This window comes from Equus asinus, chromosome 18, assembly GCF_041296235.1.
Source record: "Equus asinus isolate D_3611 breed Donkey chromosome 18, EquAss-T2T_v2, whole genome shotgun sequence".
NCBI classification, from domain to species: Eukaryota; Metazoa; Chordata; class Mammalia; order Perissodactyla; family Equidae; genus Equus; species Equus asinus.
This window is the reverse complement of record NC_091807.1, coordinates 40,272,622-40,289,508: the sequence shown is the minus strand read 5'-3', so window position 1 is coordinate 40,289,508 and position 16,887 is coordinate 40,272,622. Positions and strand designations below refer to the sequence as shown.

The following is a 16,887-nucleotide window of genomic DNA, read 5'->3' as shown; positions in this document are numbered from 1 at the left end:
TGGGGAGCATGGCTTCAGTGGATGAGCACCGTGGATGCCCAGCGTCACACCTCAGCATTGCCCACCTAGTCAGGCAGCACTAGGTGGCTGCAGAAAACCCCTCTGCAGGGGCCGCCCAGGAGGATGGAATGTGGAGCGAGGGGCTGAGCTGGCCATGCCGGATTCCTCTCCCCACCCAAGGGTCCCATCATCCTGGCCCCTGCACAGCAGGTTTGGGAGAGAGTGGAGATAGCATGGAGTTCCCTGACGCACCCCCCAGGGTGGGAAGAAGTGGGCTGGAGCGTGGATTCCATGTTCCTGCTCACATCCCCTGGCTCTCTGTTCTCTTTCCACGTGGTCCACAGCACGTTCTTCCACGGAGGGTGCCATTTCATGGGGAGCGGTTATCTTTCAGGGCAGCAGTGTTCCCTCCTCTGAGGCTGTGCCCTAGGACCCTCTGCACCTGGTCTGGGCATGGGGACTCCCACACGAAGCCCTGGGTTGAGTCACACATCCCAGTATTGTCACTCCAGGGTTGAAGACCACTTGGGCTAAAGCATGGTCAGAAGTTGGAAAACCAGGGAACCAGAGCCTCCATGAGACCACACAGTGGGACGACCTTGAGCTTGATGGACAAGCCACAAGTCCACGAGGTCAGCTCTTCCATGCTCCTCCTTTGGCCCTGACCACAGGTCAAAACCACGCTTAAGGAGAATTTGGGGCAGCCACATGTGACCACATGTCCCAATATGCCCTAGTTCCTGAGGGACACATTGAAAACAGTCCATTGCCTTCTGGTCTATTACTAGCTGAGTGAACAGGAGTCGTTGATATTTACCTTGCTGAAGGTTTGGATGCACCTGCGTCCATTTCTGTCCTCCCTAATGGGCATCCTTCAGTGTTTCTTATAGTGCAGATCTGTTGGTGAGGAATCTCTCAGCTTTTGTTTATTGAAAATGTTCCATTTCACCCTCAATTTTGTAGGATTGTTTTCTATCGTAGGGGTTAGATATAGAAGTCTTGCTTGGCACTTTTGGCTTCTGCATTTTAGTGATGTCATCCCACTGCCTTCTGGCCTCCCTTACTTCTGATGTCAGGTGTTGTTATCTTTTTTCTTGTAGGTAAAGTGGTTTTTCTCTCATCACTTTTTAGAGTTTTCTCTTCATTTTTGGTTTTCATCGCTTTAAGTACAATGTGCCCAGATATATTTTTCTTCATATATATCTTTCTTTGGGTTTCCAAGATTCTTGGATCTCTAAGTGGGTATGTTTTTTAATCATGTTTAGGAAAGTTGTTCATTATTTCTTCAAACCATTTTCATGCTTCCCTATCATTCTCTTGTTTTCTGAGGCTGAAGTGACATATCTGATGTACTCTTTGATATTGTCTCACAGGCTCTTTTTATTTCTCTTAATTCTTCTTTCTTTCTCTTCTTCAGACTGGAGAATTTCTATTCAAATGTCTTCACATTCACCTCTCTTCTTCCACCTTCAATGTGCTGTTGGGCCCCCCAGTGGACATTTACTTTCCACTCCTGTGCTTTTCTGTTCTAGAATTCTCCTTTTTCACGGCTTCCATTTCTCTGCTGAGATTCTGTATACGTTCACTCATGGAAATTATATTTTCCTTTAAATCTTTGAAGATATCTCCTTTGATTCTTTATACGTATTTACAATAGCTGCTCTAAAGTCATAGTTTGCCAAGCCAATATCTGGACCATCTCAGGTTTCATTTCTATGGATTGATTTCTTTCTTTAACTGGAAATTACATTTTCCTGTATCTTTTTATGCCTAGTGATTTTTGACAGTGTACTTGGAATTGTGACAATACATTTAGAGGGTGTGCATTCTGCTGTCTTTCCTGAGTGTTGATTTTTGTTCTAGCAGACAGTCTGTTCCCAGGTGCTCACGTTGAACTTGTGCAGGCTTGGTTTTACGCTCCGTGAGGGTGGACCTGAGGACAGTCTGAAGTGCTTCCTAAGCTCCACACCTTGGAGGCACTCAGCTTCCAAAGTGCGTCCCCAGGAAATCTCGTCATGACTTGGCTGGGCTTCGTTAGGGCAGGTCTAGGATAGGTCTTACTCTGGGGCTGGTCCCTACTCCTTAGATGCAACTATGTGGGATCTCAGTGGGCTGCTGGGGGAGTCCACTCTCAGTCCTGTAGAAGCTTGTCAGTGTTCATCCTCTGGACGTCTTGCCCTGAGGACAGACAGCCTGCCGTCTTCCACAGATTTACAGGGGGCTGTCACACACTTACACAAAGGCTCTAGCCCCAGGGAGGACAGAAGAGACATTGCTGGACTTCAGTGAGAGTGGCTGTGTTCCCTCCCCTTGGTTGGCCAAAACAGGCAATGCAAAGACCCAGTGCCTGACTCGGCAACTCCTTGCCCTAGTCCCAGGTGACCCCATGGGGGCATCTGCAGGCCAAAGGGGTGCCAGTGGTGCTGCCCTGGACGTGTGCCGAGTTGGGCCTTCCACAACCAGCCCACACCTCTCCTCTCCCCTCTCCCCAGGGCGCCCTCCACCTGCCCCTCCACACATCCCTGGTGCACACTGGGTCTGGCTCTGCTCTTTGTGGGGGTTCCTGTCCATGCAGCAGGACCACTGGCTGTGTTCATCTCCCTTCTCTAAGTGTGGGGCTTCCTGTAGACTTGGATCCAAGGTCACCCCTCCCAGAAGTTCTCTGTGACCACAGCCTTCAGCCCGCACTTGTCCTTGGGGCGATGGTCTCTGTCTCCTTCTCGGTCACCTGCTAGTGCTGGACTCGAGCTTGAAGCTGCCATGAGATGCTGTGCTCTCCTTGGTCTGCCCTGGAGCCTTCCTGACCCACTCAGGACACTGTTCCAGGACCATCGTCACACAGAGAGGGAAATTGGGAGATGCACATTTTTGGATTCACACAAACTAATTCATGTAAAATGTTAAGGAACAAGGCAGAATCCAGATGGGGCCAGTAGGACGTACAGCAGCTTTCCGGGTGTAACAAGAGTTGGAGGAAGGGGCAGTTAGTCATGAGGCGAGAGCCAAGCCAACAACACAACGTCTACACCACAGATCAAGTTTTGGGTGCCAGCCTGGAAGAAGCAAAACAAGGAAGACAACGTCGTGTCCTATGTTGTGTAGACACCTGCTGCTCGGGTATAAAGGCCGCCCCGAGAAGGAGCCTGCAGACGCCACCGCCCTCCTCCTCCACAGCAACCCAGCCCCACGCCAGCATGTGCCACCCCAGCTGCTCTTCAGGCTGTCAGCCATCCTGCTGCTCGCCCAGCCCCTGCCAGGCATCCTGCTGTGTGCCCGTGAGCTGCCAGCCAGCCGTGTGCTCACCTGTGAGCTGCCGGCCAGCTGTGTGCACACCCGTGAGCTGCCAGCCCTCTGTGTGTGTGGCCCCCACCTGCCAGTACTTCTTGCGTGTGCCTGTGAGGTGCAAGCCCGCCGTGCTTGTGTCTGCCCCCTGCCAGTCTTCTGGGTGCTGCCAGCCATCCTGCCCCACCCTGGTCTGCAGACCCATCTCCTGCAGCTCCCCTTGCTGCTCATAACTGCAAGTCCCTTCTCAGCTGCATCAGTGCAGACGGGTCCACACCTGTATCCCTCCCAGAATGAGTCCTCTGTGGGCCTGCAGCTTCTGCACGTGGCAGATGGAAAGCATGCTCACCAACCCCTCTGAACTCCGGGGTGAGAATGTGGCCGGATGACCTGGATTCCTCCGTGACCTCCCCATCCCCTCAGGGAAGCCCTGGCTCCCAGGGTCCTTCTCTGTCTCCAGCAGGAAACCAAACCCCAAGTGAGCGTAATAAATTGTATTTCCAGATGCAGCTCTGTATGCCTTCTTTCTCTTTACATCTGTTTCCTGCCTCTCTGGCCGGTGTTATGCAGGGTTTCGGGCTAATACCCCCTTCAGGGATCACTTTCCACAGAGCTCCGTGGAAGGGCCGAGCTCCTGGCTGGAGGGAGTGACCCATGTCCTCAGGCTTCCGGAGGCTCCATGACCCAGGTGCAGGTGGCCTTGGGCAGTGACATGCCCTCTTTCAGCAGGGGCTCTTGCTTCCTCGTGGCTGTGGATTCCTGCCTCCAGGGCCAGCGAGCACTGTGGCTGATGTCAAATGTGTCCGGTCGTGAGGATTTGCGTTTCCAGTGTGAGTCTAAGATGCTCTGTCTCCCACGTCGTGGAGCTTTCATCAGTGCGGCAGCTTTGGACTCCTCTGCACCTCAGGGTCGCAGCACTGCGTTCGTTCTTGTCCTTGGCTCAATACTCACTTGCACCACTGGTCCACATGTGGCCCATTTTTAAGTGATTGATTGATGATCAATTATTGATTATTATAATAAACCACCCTGAACTCATTACCTAACTTGGAACCTAGAACATTAATAATTTACCCCTAACTTTCCAGGGTAACCATTGTTGGAAGTGTGTGCTCGTTATTCTGTTACCTTTTAAAAAGATAGAGTTTCTCTATGTATTCCGGGAAAGCATGCCTTCTAATTTCGTGGTTTTGCATTATTCTGATATTAGAAGGGCATTATCCTGAATGCTGTCTTCTGGAAGCTGCTTTTTTCGCTGCGTACAATATTGCTAAGATTCCTCTGCAGTGTGGTCCATTCTTCTACCGCTTCCACCGTTCTGTTGGAGGCTACTTCAGGTTAAACTTGCTCCAATATGTAGGCTAGTGTGGGTGCTGAGGGGACTGTGGGGCGGGGGCACCTGGTTGAAGATGTCCCAGCCCCTCCTTTTGGCATCCATGATCTTTCTGTTTGGGGTCAAGCCAGCTTCCCACCCATGCGAGGTGCTGGTCTTCTGTTTGTGGTGGCAGAGAGAATGGCAGCACCCTGGAGGTGCTGGCTCTTCAGGGAGCGCCCGGTGTGCAGGGAGCAGCTGGCCAGCCCGTGAGCACCTGGCAGCCAGCTCCACCCTCAGGAAACGTGCCCATGGCCCGGCGTCTGGGTGGAAGCCCCAGGCAGTGGCCGTAAATGCAGGAAAATGCACTTCCCACACCCTGTCTCAGAAGCAACCAGATTCCACGCCTTTTGTGTCTGGGGGTTTATGTAGTGATGAATTTTCCTGGGAGCTTTTTTAAGACGGGGAGCTGGGTGCGGTTCGCGATATGCCAGCACCATGGTGGCCACTGGTCTCTTCTGCTTTGTTCCCAGCTGAGGTCGAGCGCCCAGCCCTGGGGCAGGAGCTTGACCGTTCACTTGCCCAGGGAGCAGCCTCCGGGTGCCTCTCAGGTAACCAGATGTCACAATACCCTGGACTCCACCCCAGCCCTACTCCCTGGACCCCATTGTCCCTGAGGTTCCATACGGGGCCAGTGCGCATGGGGGAGGCCCGTCAGCTCTCTCGATATGGGTCTTGAGTCCTGGGGCTCTCTTCACCCACTGTCGAGGGCAGCACCCCATGTGCTCCCCTGTGGGCGGGGAGGGGAGACTGTCTCTCTGAGGATGTTTCCACTACTGGCTGCCTGGGATTTCCACCTTTTCATTTATGAGCTGGAGGCCGGTGATGAGCTTAGAGTTGCAAAACTGGTTTTATAATCTTTCGGTTGAGGTGGTCGGGAACCTATTGTAGTGTTTGAGTTTGTGGGCTTTAGATGAAACTGAGCTGGAAAGGGAACCAGTCAACTTGGACATATACACTCACATGCACACAACCAATGTAAGCACATATACAGCATGCACACACAAACACACATCAACACAGACGTGTACACTCATGCACCTGCACACACGCAAACATACACATGAGTTTTATTGGGTTTGAAAAACCCTCCCTAGTCCCCTGCAGGAACCCCCCACTCGAAGTTGGGTTTATCACCCCAGTGCATTTCTTCATCCGCATTCTGAAACAATACATTATATTCCTTGGGGTGTTTTTAAAGTTTAAATGTTGTTGTAAGCTGTGTACTCTTTTATGACTTGCTTTCTTTTCTTTTCTCAAAATTATGTTGGAGCAATTCATCCCTGCTGATATGTGTAGCTCTTGGTCATTTCTGTTCATGGCTGTATAATATTCCACTGTCTGAATATACTGTAATCTATTTATTCTCCTGTCACAGGCATTTAGGTTGTTCTTAATTTTTGGCTACTACCTAAAATTCTGTAAATACTATTCTTTTGACTTTTTTCTTGTGCACATGTGCCAGCGTTTCTCGAGGTTATCTATCTAGAAGTATTCCCGCTCGTGTATAGCTATGCACGCCTTCACCTATAGCACAGGGTGCAACAGTCTGCTATGTGGTTGTTCCCAGTTTACACCCCAGCAGGTGTGAGATTGGGCTACTCCACATCTTAACTCACAGACGCCATTGTCAGATGTTCAAAATTTGGGGGGATCCTGATAGTTGTGAAATATGTCTTGGGAATTTTATTTTCTATAGAATGACCCCCACACAGAAAAATACAGAACACGTAAGGATGCAGTTTGATGAGTATTCATCAAGTGGTCACTCTCTGTGATTGCCCCCAGGTCCAGGAAGGGAGCTCGGCCAGCCCCGACACCCTCGCTGCCTCCTCCAGTCACCCCCATCCTCCCAGAGCAGGCACCACCCTGACTTCTAGCACGATTGGTTAGTTTCGAGGTTCTTTAACTTCGGTCAGTGGAGTCCACAGTACCCATTTCTTTTCATCTTGCAGTCTGTAACTGGTCTTGGTGCTCAGGTTAGTGTCGCCTCATAAAATGGGTGAGGGAGCTGCCTTATCTTCGTATTCTCTGCAACAGTCTGTATAAGTTTAGAGACATTTATTCCTTGAACGTTTGTCAGCCGGCACTTATAACTTGATCTGGATCTAGTATCGTCTTGGTGGCTGGATTTGAACTCCTGATGCAATTTCTTTAATGGTTAAAGGTTATTCATATTTCTAAATAATTCATTTTGGTAAGATGTATTTTTATAGAATTTGTTGGGATAAAGTTTTTCATTATGGCCAGTGATTATTTTTAAGATCTCTCTCGTATCTCTGGTTCTGCCATATTTTTCATTCCTAATTTTCTAATAGTCTTTATTTGTGCTTCTCTTTTATTCCACTGGCGAGTGTTTCAAAGCTTTGTCTTTCCATGGAACCGTGATTTGACCTTGCTGATCTGTGTGGTAGTGTTGTTTTCTGTTTCATCAATTTCTGCCCATGGTTTTGCTATATATATACTGAATGATTTTAACAACTTTGCCATGACACTTTTCACAGAAAAGCTTCAGAAAACTGAGCACAAATATTTTCAGTATGTCACATAGTGGAACAAAGCAAAAAGGGAAACATCAGTCCCTTGTTTTAAAATGACAATAAATCCAGATTTTTGCCCTGTCCTCCGTGAGGATCACCCATTGTCATAGAAAGCACTTTTTTTCTATTTGGCTGAAATTCCTCTTTGCAAAAGATTCAAATGTGTATATACCAGGAGCACAAGTTTTTAGATCACTAATTGACAACATTTCCCCATACAATTGGAAGTTCTTTAAGACAAAATGTACCCTAAATATTAATTAAGCCAGTGTCTCATTCCAGCATGACTTGTCTAAAGCTATAAAAAATATTTGCAATTTTTCAAACTTTTAATGTTGTCGGTCTGCTTGCTCTGTCATGTTCTGAGAAAAGGGTGTTACAGTCTTTCCCTGTGACTGAGGATTTGTCTTTCCTTATCTGAATCCACCAGATTTTGCCATTTGGAGTCTGTACTCTGCGATACATGGAAGTTGAGGATTATTGTATGTTTCTGGTGAATTGAACTTTATTATCATTTTAGAAATTGTCTTCACTCATAATAATATTTTCTACCTTGAAGTATATTTAGTCTATTATTATCATTGTACTAGATATCTTTGGTCAGTATTTGCTAGGTGTGTTTTTTTCTCTCTTTTTACTGTCAGTCTTTCAGTTCTTTATGTTTAAGACCAGGGATTGACATCCTTTTTCTGTAAAGGAGGAGACAGTAAGTATTTTAAGCTTGCACGCCTTATGGTCTCTGTCACAACTACTCAGCCCACAAGCTACACAGCTGTAGCACAAATGACCCTAGGTAATCTGTAAACAAAGGAGCATGGCTGCGTCCAATAAAACTTTGTTTACAAACAGGCAGAGGCCAGATTTGCCCTGAGGGAGCGATGTAGTTTGACAATCCCTGACAGACTGCAAACAGCATACAGCTGGATTTTGTTTTAAAAGAAAATCCAATCTCTGTCTTTGAACTGGAAGATTTTAATCTATTTACATTTATTGTAATTCCTAATATATTTGAAATTATTTCTATCATCCTATTTTGTGATTCTCTTTACTCTGACTTTCTACACTTCTTTTAAAAGTTCTTTCCTACTTAGATTGGCATTGGTATTTCACCATTTTTTGTTCCTTTTCCTCCCTTCTCTGGTTCAGAACTTCACATGATTTCACTTCCTTTACTGGTGATCCTAGGATTTCAGCAGGTAACCTTTATGTAGTGTGGGGTGGATCACATTCCCTCTCGCCTTGTAAATGAAAGCAGATCCCTTCCACTTACTTGCAACATCTGTTCAGGGCTCTAGTTTTACCTTGCTTTGTCCCCCTAAACCCACTAGTTAGTCAGCATTGTTGTTGTTCTACTCAGTTAATATTTGTTTATCCACATGTCTACCAGCTTGTTAAGTCGCTACTGCCCTCTGCCTCTCAGGTCTGCCTCCTGGGATATTGGCCTTCTTCCTGGACTGCATCCTGCAGAATTTCCTTAGTGAGTGTTTGTTGCCGGTTAATGCTGTTTCTCTTTGTCTGAAAATATCGTAATGTTGTTCCAGTCCTCAGCCGAGAGTTTCTTGGGGAATGCGGTTCGAGGCTGAATGTGATCGTATCTCGGCGTTTTGGCCATTCTGTCTGCCTTCTTGTGTTGCTGCTGAGAAGTCCGGTCTTTGTTCTCCTTTGTGGGCAAACTGCTCCTTTCTTTGGCTACTGTCAACGTGTTCTCTCTTCTGAGTTCTTAGTTTTCACTACGTGGATCTAGGCGTGGATTTCTTTTTGCTAATATGTGTCGTGCTTTGTGACTCTGAAGTACATGTTTTTCATCATTTCTGGAGAGCAGTTTGTATCTCTGAGAGTTGCCTTCGCTGGTTCTCTCTGGTCTCTTCCTCCGGAATATCAGTTAATTGAATATTGGCCTTCTCCTTCTATTTTGCAAATCTCTTGGCAACTTTTTTTTTCAGTTTTTAAAAAATATCTTTTGTTTTGGTACAGTTTCTTCAGGTCAGCATTCTAGTTCATGTCAACTCTATGTGGCCTGCCTAATCTTCCATCTCCTCTGTGTGCAGTGGGCTTTTATTTCAATGATTTTGTATGTTTTCGCTATAGAAGCTCTATTTGATTCTCTCAAATATATCTGATTTTTGAAAGAGTGTCTTGTTCCTGTCTCCTGTTTGTTGTTCTATCATTCAGTTCTAAAGACGTTGTAAACACACTTTTTTACAAGTCTGTAATCAAGAATTCCACAACATGAAGTTCTGGAATGTCTGCCTCTGTTGTTTGCCGTTTCTGATGCCTTTTGCGTGTGTGGACACGTGCTCTCAGGTGTTTTGTGTTTGGGGTTGTGAGCTCGTGTGTGAGGTTCTTCGGTTGTGTTAACTCTGAAAAGCCCAGATGGCAGGTGCAGGCCTCTGGGGACACGTGCCTGGGATAGCGTCCCATTGAGCGCTCATGGCAACCTCTGAGTCAGGCACCGGTGAAGTGCCAGTTTTACAGATGGGGACACTGAGGTCACAGACAGGCAGATCGTTGCCCCAGGCGACAGTTTGTAGGTGGCAGAGCCGCAATTCAAACCCAGCCCCACCTGACAGTGCAGCGCATGCCCTTGACCGCTGCCGTGCCGGTGGAGATGGGTGCTGAGCTCCAGACAACACAGACGCCACCCTTCATGTGAGGGAAAGGGAAGAGGGAGGTTGCTGTGAGTCCAAGGTGTGCAAGGCATCACTGGCTAGACCACAAAAGCTGAGAAAAGGCCAGCAAAAGAGAACAGCAGAGACAGACACGCTCCAGCACATGCACTGTGACACCCTCTCTGTTCTGACTGCAGCTGCACATTTACTGTGAACTTTGTGGTCATCCAAGGGTCATCTTGTCCCCCACTGGACAGGGGTGGGGCTCTGCCTGTGGTGGCTCACAGCCGTCTGCCCTGGGGCCCCATGGAGGTGCTCAGGAAATATCGAATGTGGTGTCAGATATAAGAGGGGGCTGGTGTCCTGCTGCTCTCTGTCCCCGAGGGAACCATGGCCAGGAGCACCCCCAGCCAGGCGATAGTGATGGCTGGCACACTGGCACACTGCTCAAAGAGCTGGCCGAGGAGCCCAGAGGTGGTATGCTCAGACGGGAAGGTGCTGCTTCTGTTTGCCGAGGACTGGTTGGTGGCAGGAAGCGGTGGCTTGGGGAGGTCAAACGTCCCAGGCTTCATGAATAAGGGCAGCATGGCGGCCAGCCTGGTGCTCGGCCTTGCGGGCTGCAGCAGGAGCTGCAAGGGCAGAGAACAGGCCAGCAGGCTGCACGGGGAACGGAGGTGGACATCAGGCTCAGGCCACCCTTGGGGCATACTCATGAGGAGGGGCCAGCCCCCAGCCCTTCATCCTGGACCCTGCCTCTACACAGCGAGCCACCCCTCCCAGCCCCTGGGGGCTGTGCTAATGGCAAGTCCCAAGGAGAGAATGCTAGATTGATCAGTTTGTTAACCAGCCATGGGGGTGGTTCCTGGTTCACATCCTGTGGGAGCCGTGCAGGGTCCTTGGTAACTGGCCAGAGACCAGTGTGGAGCCTGGAAAGCTTGTTCCTGTGGAGGGCAGAGCTGGAGGGTCCAGACCTTTGTAGCACAGCTCAGCTGTCTGTGACCAGGGAGACGACGCTGGTTTGCGTGCCACAGCTTCAGCAGCAGGTGGGGGTGCCGCAGGGGACAGTGGGTGTGCAGACCAGGATAGAGTAGGAAGGCTGGCAGCAGCAGGACTGGCAAGAGGTGGCCTCACACATGGCGGGCCTGCAGCTCACGGGCACGCACGCAGTGGGCCTGTAGCTCACAGGCACGCACACAGGGGGCCTGCAGCTCACAGGCATGCACACAGTGGGACTGCAACTCACAGGCACGCACACGGTGAGACTGTAGCTGTTGGGCACGAAGCAGGCCTCCTGTCAGGGGCTGGGCATGCAGCAGCCTGGGCTGCAGGAGGAGGGCTGGCCACAGGTTGTTGGGCAGCATAGGGATGGGCAGCTGCAGGCCGACTGGCAGGAGGCTGCTGAGCCGCACACGGGCCGGCACAGCAGAGCCACGCTGGAGGCCGGCTAGCTGCAGGAGCTCCTGCAGCCTGGGGTAGGGCAACAGGTGGGGAGACAGCCCAGGGGACCGGTGGAGCAGCTGGTGTGGCACATGGTGGCGTGGGGCTGGGCTAGGGTCAGGGTGGAGCACGGGGCTGGTCTGCAGGCTCCTTCCCTGAGTGGCCTTTATACCTGGGCTGTGCGTCCCGGTGACATGTCCACCGTGTGCTATTGCTGATTTCACCTCCCTGTTCCTGTTTAGGGTGCCCCATGAAGCCAGTCCAAGAAGGAAACCCCGATGCAGAGTGGAGTCTCTGAGCTGGGAGGGGCCAGTGCCAACAGTTGGCTGGGCTCATGTTGGGTTGAGTGCGGGGTCCCGTTGGCACAGAGTGGTCAAAGCAACCCCTTGGAGTCATTGTCCCCATGCATGCATCCACCTGCCCCATGGGTGTCCCTGGTGGGCACTGACACTCGCCCTCCGCAGGGTGTCTACATGTGCCTGTGGGCGTGGGGGTGGCACTATCCCAGCAGCGAGGGGCTCAGGTCCATTGGCTGCCAGTGTCAGCCCCTACTTTGGGCTTCTTCCTGCTGGGACATTTGGGTTGCTGCCCACAGGTGTGGGACCCTGGCCTTGTGAAGGAGCAGAGGACACTGGCTGAGATGTGCCCTGACTTCTGCCTGCAGGGGCCACCCAGGCTGGGCCCACAACAGGACTGTGCACCTGGGATCGCCGGAGTGCGAGGCCCTGCAGCCCCTGGGGAAGAACAGACCATGTTCTGCCCTAGCCCTCAGGCGGCCGCTGAGAAGGACAGAATTCAACCTTGTGTGTCCCTGCCAGCCCCACCCCAGGCCCTATATGGGGTCTTTCCACACACAATCTGATGAAACTTCACTTTGATTCTCCAAGGAAGCAGTTTTTGTTCCTGAACCTTAGTGAAGGCTCCTGAGAATCCAAGAGCTGGTTCCAGGCCAGACAGTGGCCGGCGAGGGCATCTCGATTTGAGGTCACATTGTGCTGTATCCCTGGCCAGCGGGTAATCCTAGCTTGCAGTGGATTCTGAAGGATCCTCATGTCCAAGACAGTGGGCTCTTGGGAACAAGCGGCGAGTGGGGTTCCCATGGTGTGTGCAAGGAGGCCTGGCCCCTAAAGGCCTGGAGTGCCGTGTCCGGCCTCTACAGAATTGTGGACAGATGTTCGCTGCAAAAGCCGAGTGAGAAGGTGCAGTTGACACCCTGTCTGATGTGGAGACGCCCAAGGCTACTCTTTGATGAGTGGACCTCAGTCCTACCTGCTCACAGGCAGGCCTGCATTAATTTCAGCCTGGAACATTCGGAAGAGGAGTTAGCAATGAACCCCGTGTTCACCTGGCCTTCCCAGTGAGGCTGAGTAGCAGAACCAAGGGGCACAGTCCTTCAGTTTGATCTTGCTGGCTGCCCTGGGGGCTGTTGGCTGGGAGGATGGTCAGGGATGATGGTGGGGCATGAACAGAGCTGACTGGGGACCTTCTCTTGGGGGCTGGGAGGGTGGTCAGGGATGATGGTGGGGCATGAACGGAGCTGACTGGGGACTTTCTCTCGGGGGCTTGGAGGATGGTCAGGGATGATGGTGGGGCATGAACGGAGCTGACTGAGGACCTTCTCTTGGGGGCGGTTATCATGAATCTGCTTTCCTGTTCATGATGTTCCCCATCTGAGGCAACAGGCTGTGCAGGGCAATGCTTCTCTCCATATGGGCTGTGCGGGGAGGGTGCAGCGCTGGTGTGGTGGTCTCCCACCCGCACCCAGTGCTCTCTGGGGCCTGTGAAGGAGGAAGCCTGCTTTGGAGACGGTGCAGAGCACAGGCATCAGGCCGCTGCAGTGGTAAGGCTGAATAAAAGGCACTGCCTGCAGGAGCTAAAGCCAAGCTCACCACCACATAGGATGGAAAGTTCTAGCAACACCTGTTGGGGACCCAGGCCAGACCTGTCCCTCTGCCTTGACCCCTTCCTCCCCTCAGTCACCTCAGGGACTTGACCACGTGCCCCACCGGCCATTCCTCCACTGCCCATCCCCATGCTGCCCAGCGGCCTGGGGCCCAGCCTTCTGATGCAGCTGACCTGCTGTGTGCCCGTGAGCTGCAGGCCACCTGAGTGTGGCCTTCCTGCTCTTCCTCTGAGTGCTGCTGGCCTCCTGCCATCTGACCCCTGTGGTCCCTGCCTGTGCTGAACCTGCTGTGAGGCTGTGACTCCTGGTCTCTGTCACCTCTGTGATGCCCTGTCATGGACCTCACCTGCATTTTAGGGTTCAACCTCCTTTGCTACCTGCATGTGCCCTTGCTGCCCTCTGGGGGAATTCTGCACGTCTGCCACGCCCAGGGCAGCATGGCTCATTTGCCCTCACCTTTCTGTTTCTGGGGCCCAGGGTCCCTGTCTCAGCTTGATGGCTAAGCTGTCACCCAACAGCTAATAAAACGAGGACACAGACCCAAGTCTGGGTGTGCCTGGCTGTCTTCCTTTCTCCCGCTCCTCCTGAAGTCCCCTCCATGGTCAGCTCTCCTGGGCCCACCTTTGGTCCTGCACAGACATGTACCGTGTCATCTCTGGTGGGGTGACAGTGCCCCAGCCGTCCCAGGTTGGCATTACTCATGTCCTCAGGAGCAACCCATGAGGCTGGTCACCACCCTGAACCCGAGACTCTGCCCTTAGCCCTGCATTCCAGACTTGGGGTTCAGGTCCCAGTTCTCTTGAGCCAAGTTGCCCACACGTCCTAGTTTTCCCAGGCTGGTCCTGTGTAATTATTAATAATGGTCCTTTCATTCAAAATTGCCCCAGTTTTAATGGTAAATTTCAAGGGCGCCCTACCCAGAGGCCTCTGCCCCATCCCACCTCTGCACTGTCAGTGAGTGACCTATGACCCTGGCCATGGTGACCCTCACGATGCAGCTGCTCCGTCTTCGGGCCTGTCCCCATGCACGCCCGGAGTGCAGTCGCAGCGGCCCCGTTCCTGTGGTTCCCGCGCACAGCACACCTCGTCCTTCTAGGACAGTGGGGAGCTTGTCCACTGAGTTTTTAATTCCCATTACTTGATTTTTTATTTCTAGAAGTTTTACTTGTTTCCCTCAGGTCTGTTTCTTTCTTTTCTTCTAATAGATTCTCATTCTCTTCTCATATTTACAATATTCTCCTTTAAGCGTATTACTTATGTTCTTTTAGTTTTTCTCTTATAGTCACCATGCTGTACGTTACATCCCCAGGACTTATTTACTTTATAACTGGAAGTTTGTAACTTTTGACCCCCTTCACTCATTTTGCCCACACCCACCCCCACCTCTGACAACCACCACCGTCTTCTCTGCGTCTCTGGGTTCAGTGTTTTTTTGGATTCCCCATATAAGTGAGATCATACAGTATTTGTTTTTTTGGTCTGACTTATTTCCCTAGTCATAGTTGTTTTAAAGTTTCTGTCTAATGGCTCCAACAACTGGATCATTTCTGAGTCCGATTTTGTTGATAGCTTTGTCTCCTGACAATGGATTTATTTTTCCCTGCTTTTAAATGTCTTCTAAGTTTTGTTTAATGTCAGATATTTTATATTAATTAAAATGGACATCAACTAGTTTCCTCCTGGAAGTGAGTGTGTCTCTTCTTCTGTCAGGTCATCAGTTTGTGGGGCAGGTTTGAATCAACCTGGTCAGATGTAGAACTTGGTTTGGGTTTTGCTGTTACTGTGACGAACTTCAGGGTACCAGGACTTCGGACTCCTGCTGTGGTGGGCTGCCGGCAGCTTGTGCTTAGGGTAAGGGATGAGGCACAGAGATTTTGCTCCGCCCTAAGTTTTCAGCTACATGTGCAGGCTGATGCTGCTCACGCAGCTGGCCAGGTGAGTTGGGAGACAGGAGGGCTCTCTTGCCTCCTGTTCCAGTGTCATCTTGAGCAGGTCCTTGTGCCTGGGACCTGGGGGGCGAAGCTTTCTCACTTCCTACCACTCCTCCCTGGGATGGCCAGACTCTGCTTTGTACTTGGAGGGGATTGTGTGAGAGTTTCCTGCCCTCCTTGTAGGAATCCTTTAAGGGACCATGTGGGACCCGCGCCCCAGGCCTGTTTCCCGTCCCCCACTCAGGGGGAGGATATTTTTCCTCTGCAATTCTCCATCCACAGTGTGAGTCTCGGGTGGCTGACGTGAGGAAGCCCCGTGCCTCCCACACCAACACACCAACCAAGGGCCCCCCACCTTTAGCTGAGCCGCGGGAAGAGGGCTCTTTGAGGAGCAGCTGCTGTGCTTATTTGCATACACCTTTAAGGAAAGCACTTGAAAAATACAGGAGCATAAAATGGACAGACAAGCTGCGTCAGGAGAGCACGATTTATTTGGCTCACGTGGAGTTTTGCTTCCTGCTGGGAACAGAGAAGGACTCTGGGAATCAGGAATTCCCTGAGGGCATAGGGAGGGTCACAGACGGATCCAGGTCATCCTGCCACATTCTCACCCCAGAGTTCAGAGGGGTCTGTGAGCATGCGTTTCATCTGCCGCGTGCAGAAGCTGGGGGCCCGCAGAGGACTCGTTCTGGGAGGGCTGCAGGGGTGGACCTGTCTGCACTGATGCAGCTGAGAAGGGACTCGTGGTCAATAGCAGCAAGGGGAGCTGCAGGAGGTGGGTCTGCAGACCAGGGTGGGGCAGGACGGCTGGCAGTACCCGGAGGACTGGCAGGAGGGGCCCACAAGCACAGCAGGCTTGCAGCTCACAGGCACACGCACGAAGGACTGGCAGGAGGGGGCCACACACACAGTAGATTGGCAGCTCACAGGTGTGCACACAGCAGGCTGGCAGCTCACAGGTGTGCACACAGCTGACTGGCAGCTCACAGGTGTGCACACAGCTGGCTGGCAGCTCACGGGTGTGCACACGGCAGGCTGGCAGCTCACGGGTACACACACAGCTGGTTTGCAGCTCACAGGTGTGCACACAGCAGGTTTGCAGCTCACAGGCACACAGCAGGATGCCTGGCAGGGCCTGGGCGAGCAGCAGGCTGCCTGGCAGGGCCTGGGCGAGCAGCAGGCAGCCTGGCAGCCTGAGGAGCAGCTGGTGTGGCACATGGTGGCGTGAGGCTGGGCTGGTGTTGGGGTGGAGGCGGTGGTGTCTGCAGGCTCCTTCCCGGGGCGGCCTTTATACCCGACAGTGGGCGTTCCAACAACACGGAAGCACACTGTTGACTTCCTCCTGGCTGTTTCCACCACGGTCCACAGCAGCTTCCTGTCTGGGGACGCACTCCTCTGTGTTATGCTCCACCGTAAATCACTTTGGCTTCAGGCCAATTCCTCTCTCTGTGAACAAGGCGTCTGGGTTTGACCCCACGTGGGGTTTCTCCAGGCCATCACTGTGCACGCAGCCTCCACTCGGAGGACTGTGTCCTTTCAATCCTGTTTGTCTCGTGCCATCAGTGGAGACCTGGAGGCAATCATGTATTTTGAGATTTTATTCTGTGCAGGAACACGTTAAAGCAGGGCTCACCAACTGAAGTCTGAGGGACGCAGCTGGCCTGCTGCCCATTTGTAATAAAGTTTTATTGGACACAGGCATGTACACGTCGTCCGGGGCGGCTTTTGCACGGCAACGCTGAGCAGTGATGGGAGAGACCATGCAACCGCAAGGCCTGAAATATTTACACGTGCTCTTCACTGAGCGTTTGCC

At 51.7% G+C, this 16,887-nt stretch overlaps 3 protein-coding genes and 1 pseudogene across 3 annotated transcripts in view; 2 read left to right on the top strand and 2 right to left on the bottom strand.

Annotated features, from left to right (window-relative positions):
* The window catches only part of TSPEAR (thrombospondin type laminin G domain and EAR repeats), a 182,092-nt gene that overhangs the window by 29,612 nt on the left and 135,593 nt on the right, over window positions 1-16,887 (top strand). The window lies entirely within an intron of this gene.
* Window positions 3,138-4,331, top strand: LOC106842953 (keratin-associated protein 12-1-like). Its single transcript, XM_070489038.1, has one exon. The coding sequence runs from the start codon at window positions 3,195-3,197 to the stop codon at window positions 3,513-3,515; it is 321 nt and encodes a 106-aa protein (XP_070345139.1). The 5' UTR covers window positions 3,138-3,194; the 3' UTR covers window positions 3,516-4,331.
* Window positions 10,610-11,334, bottom strand: LOC106842952 (keratin-associated protein 12-1-like; annotated as a pseudogene).
* Window positions 15,548-16,292, bottom strand: LOC123278361 (keratin-associated protein 12-2-like). The gene has a single exon (XM_044751065.2). The coding sequence runs from the start codon at window positions 16,290-16,292 to the stop codon at window positions 15,822-15,824; it is 471 nt and encodes a 156-aa protein (XP_044607000.2). The 3' UTR covers window positions 15,548-15,821.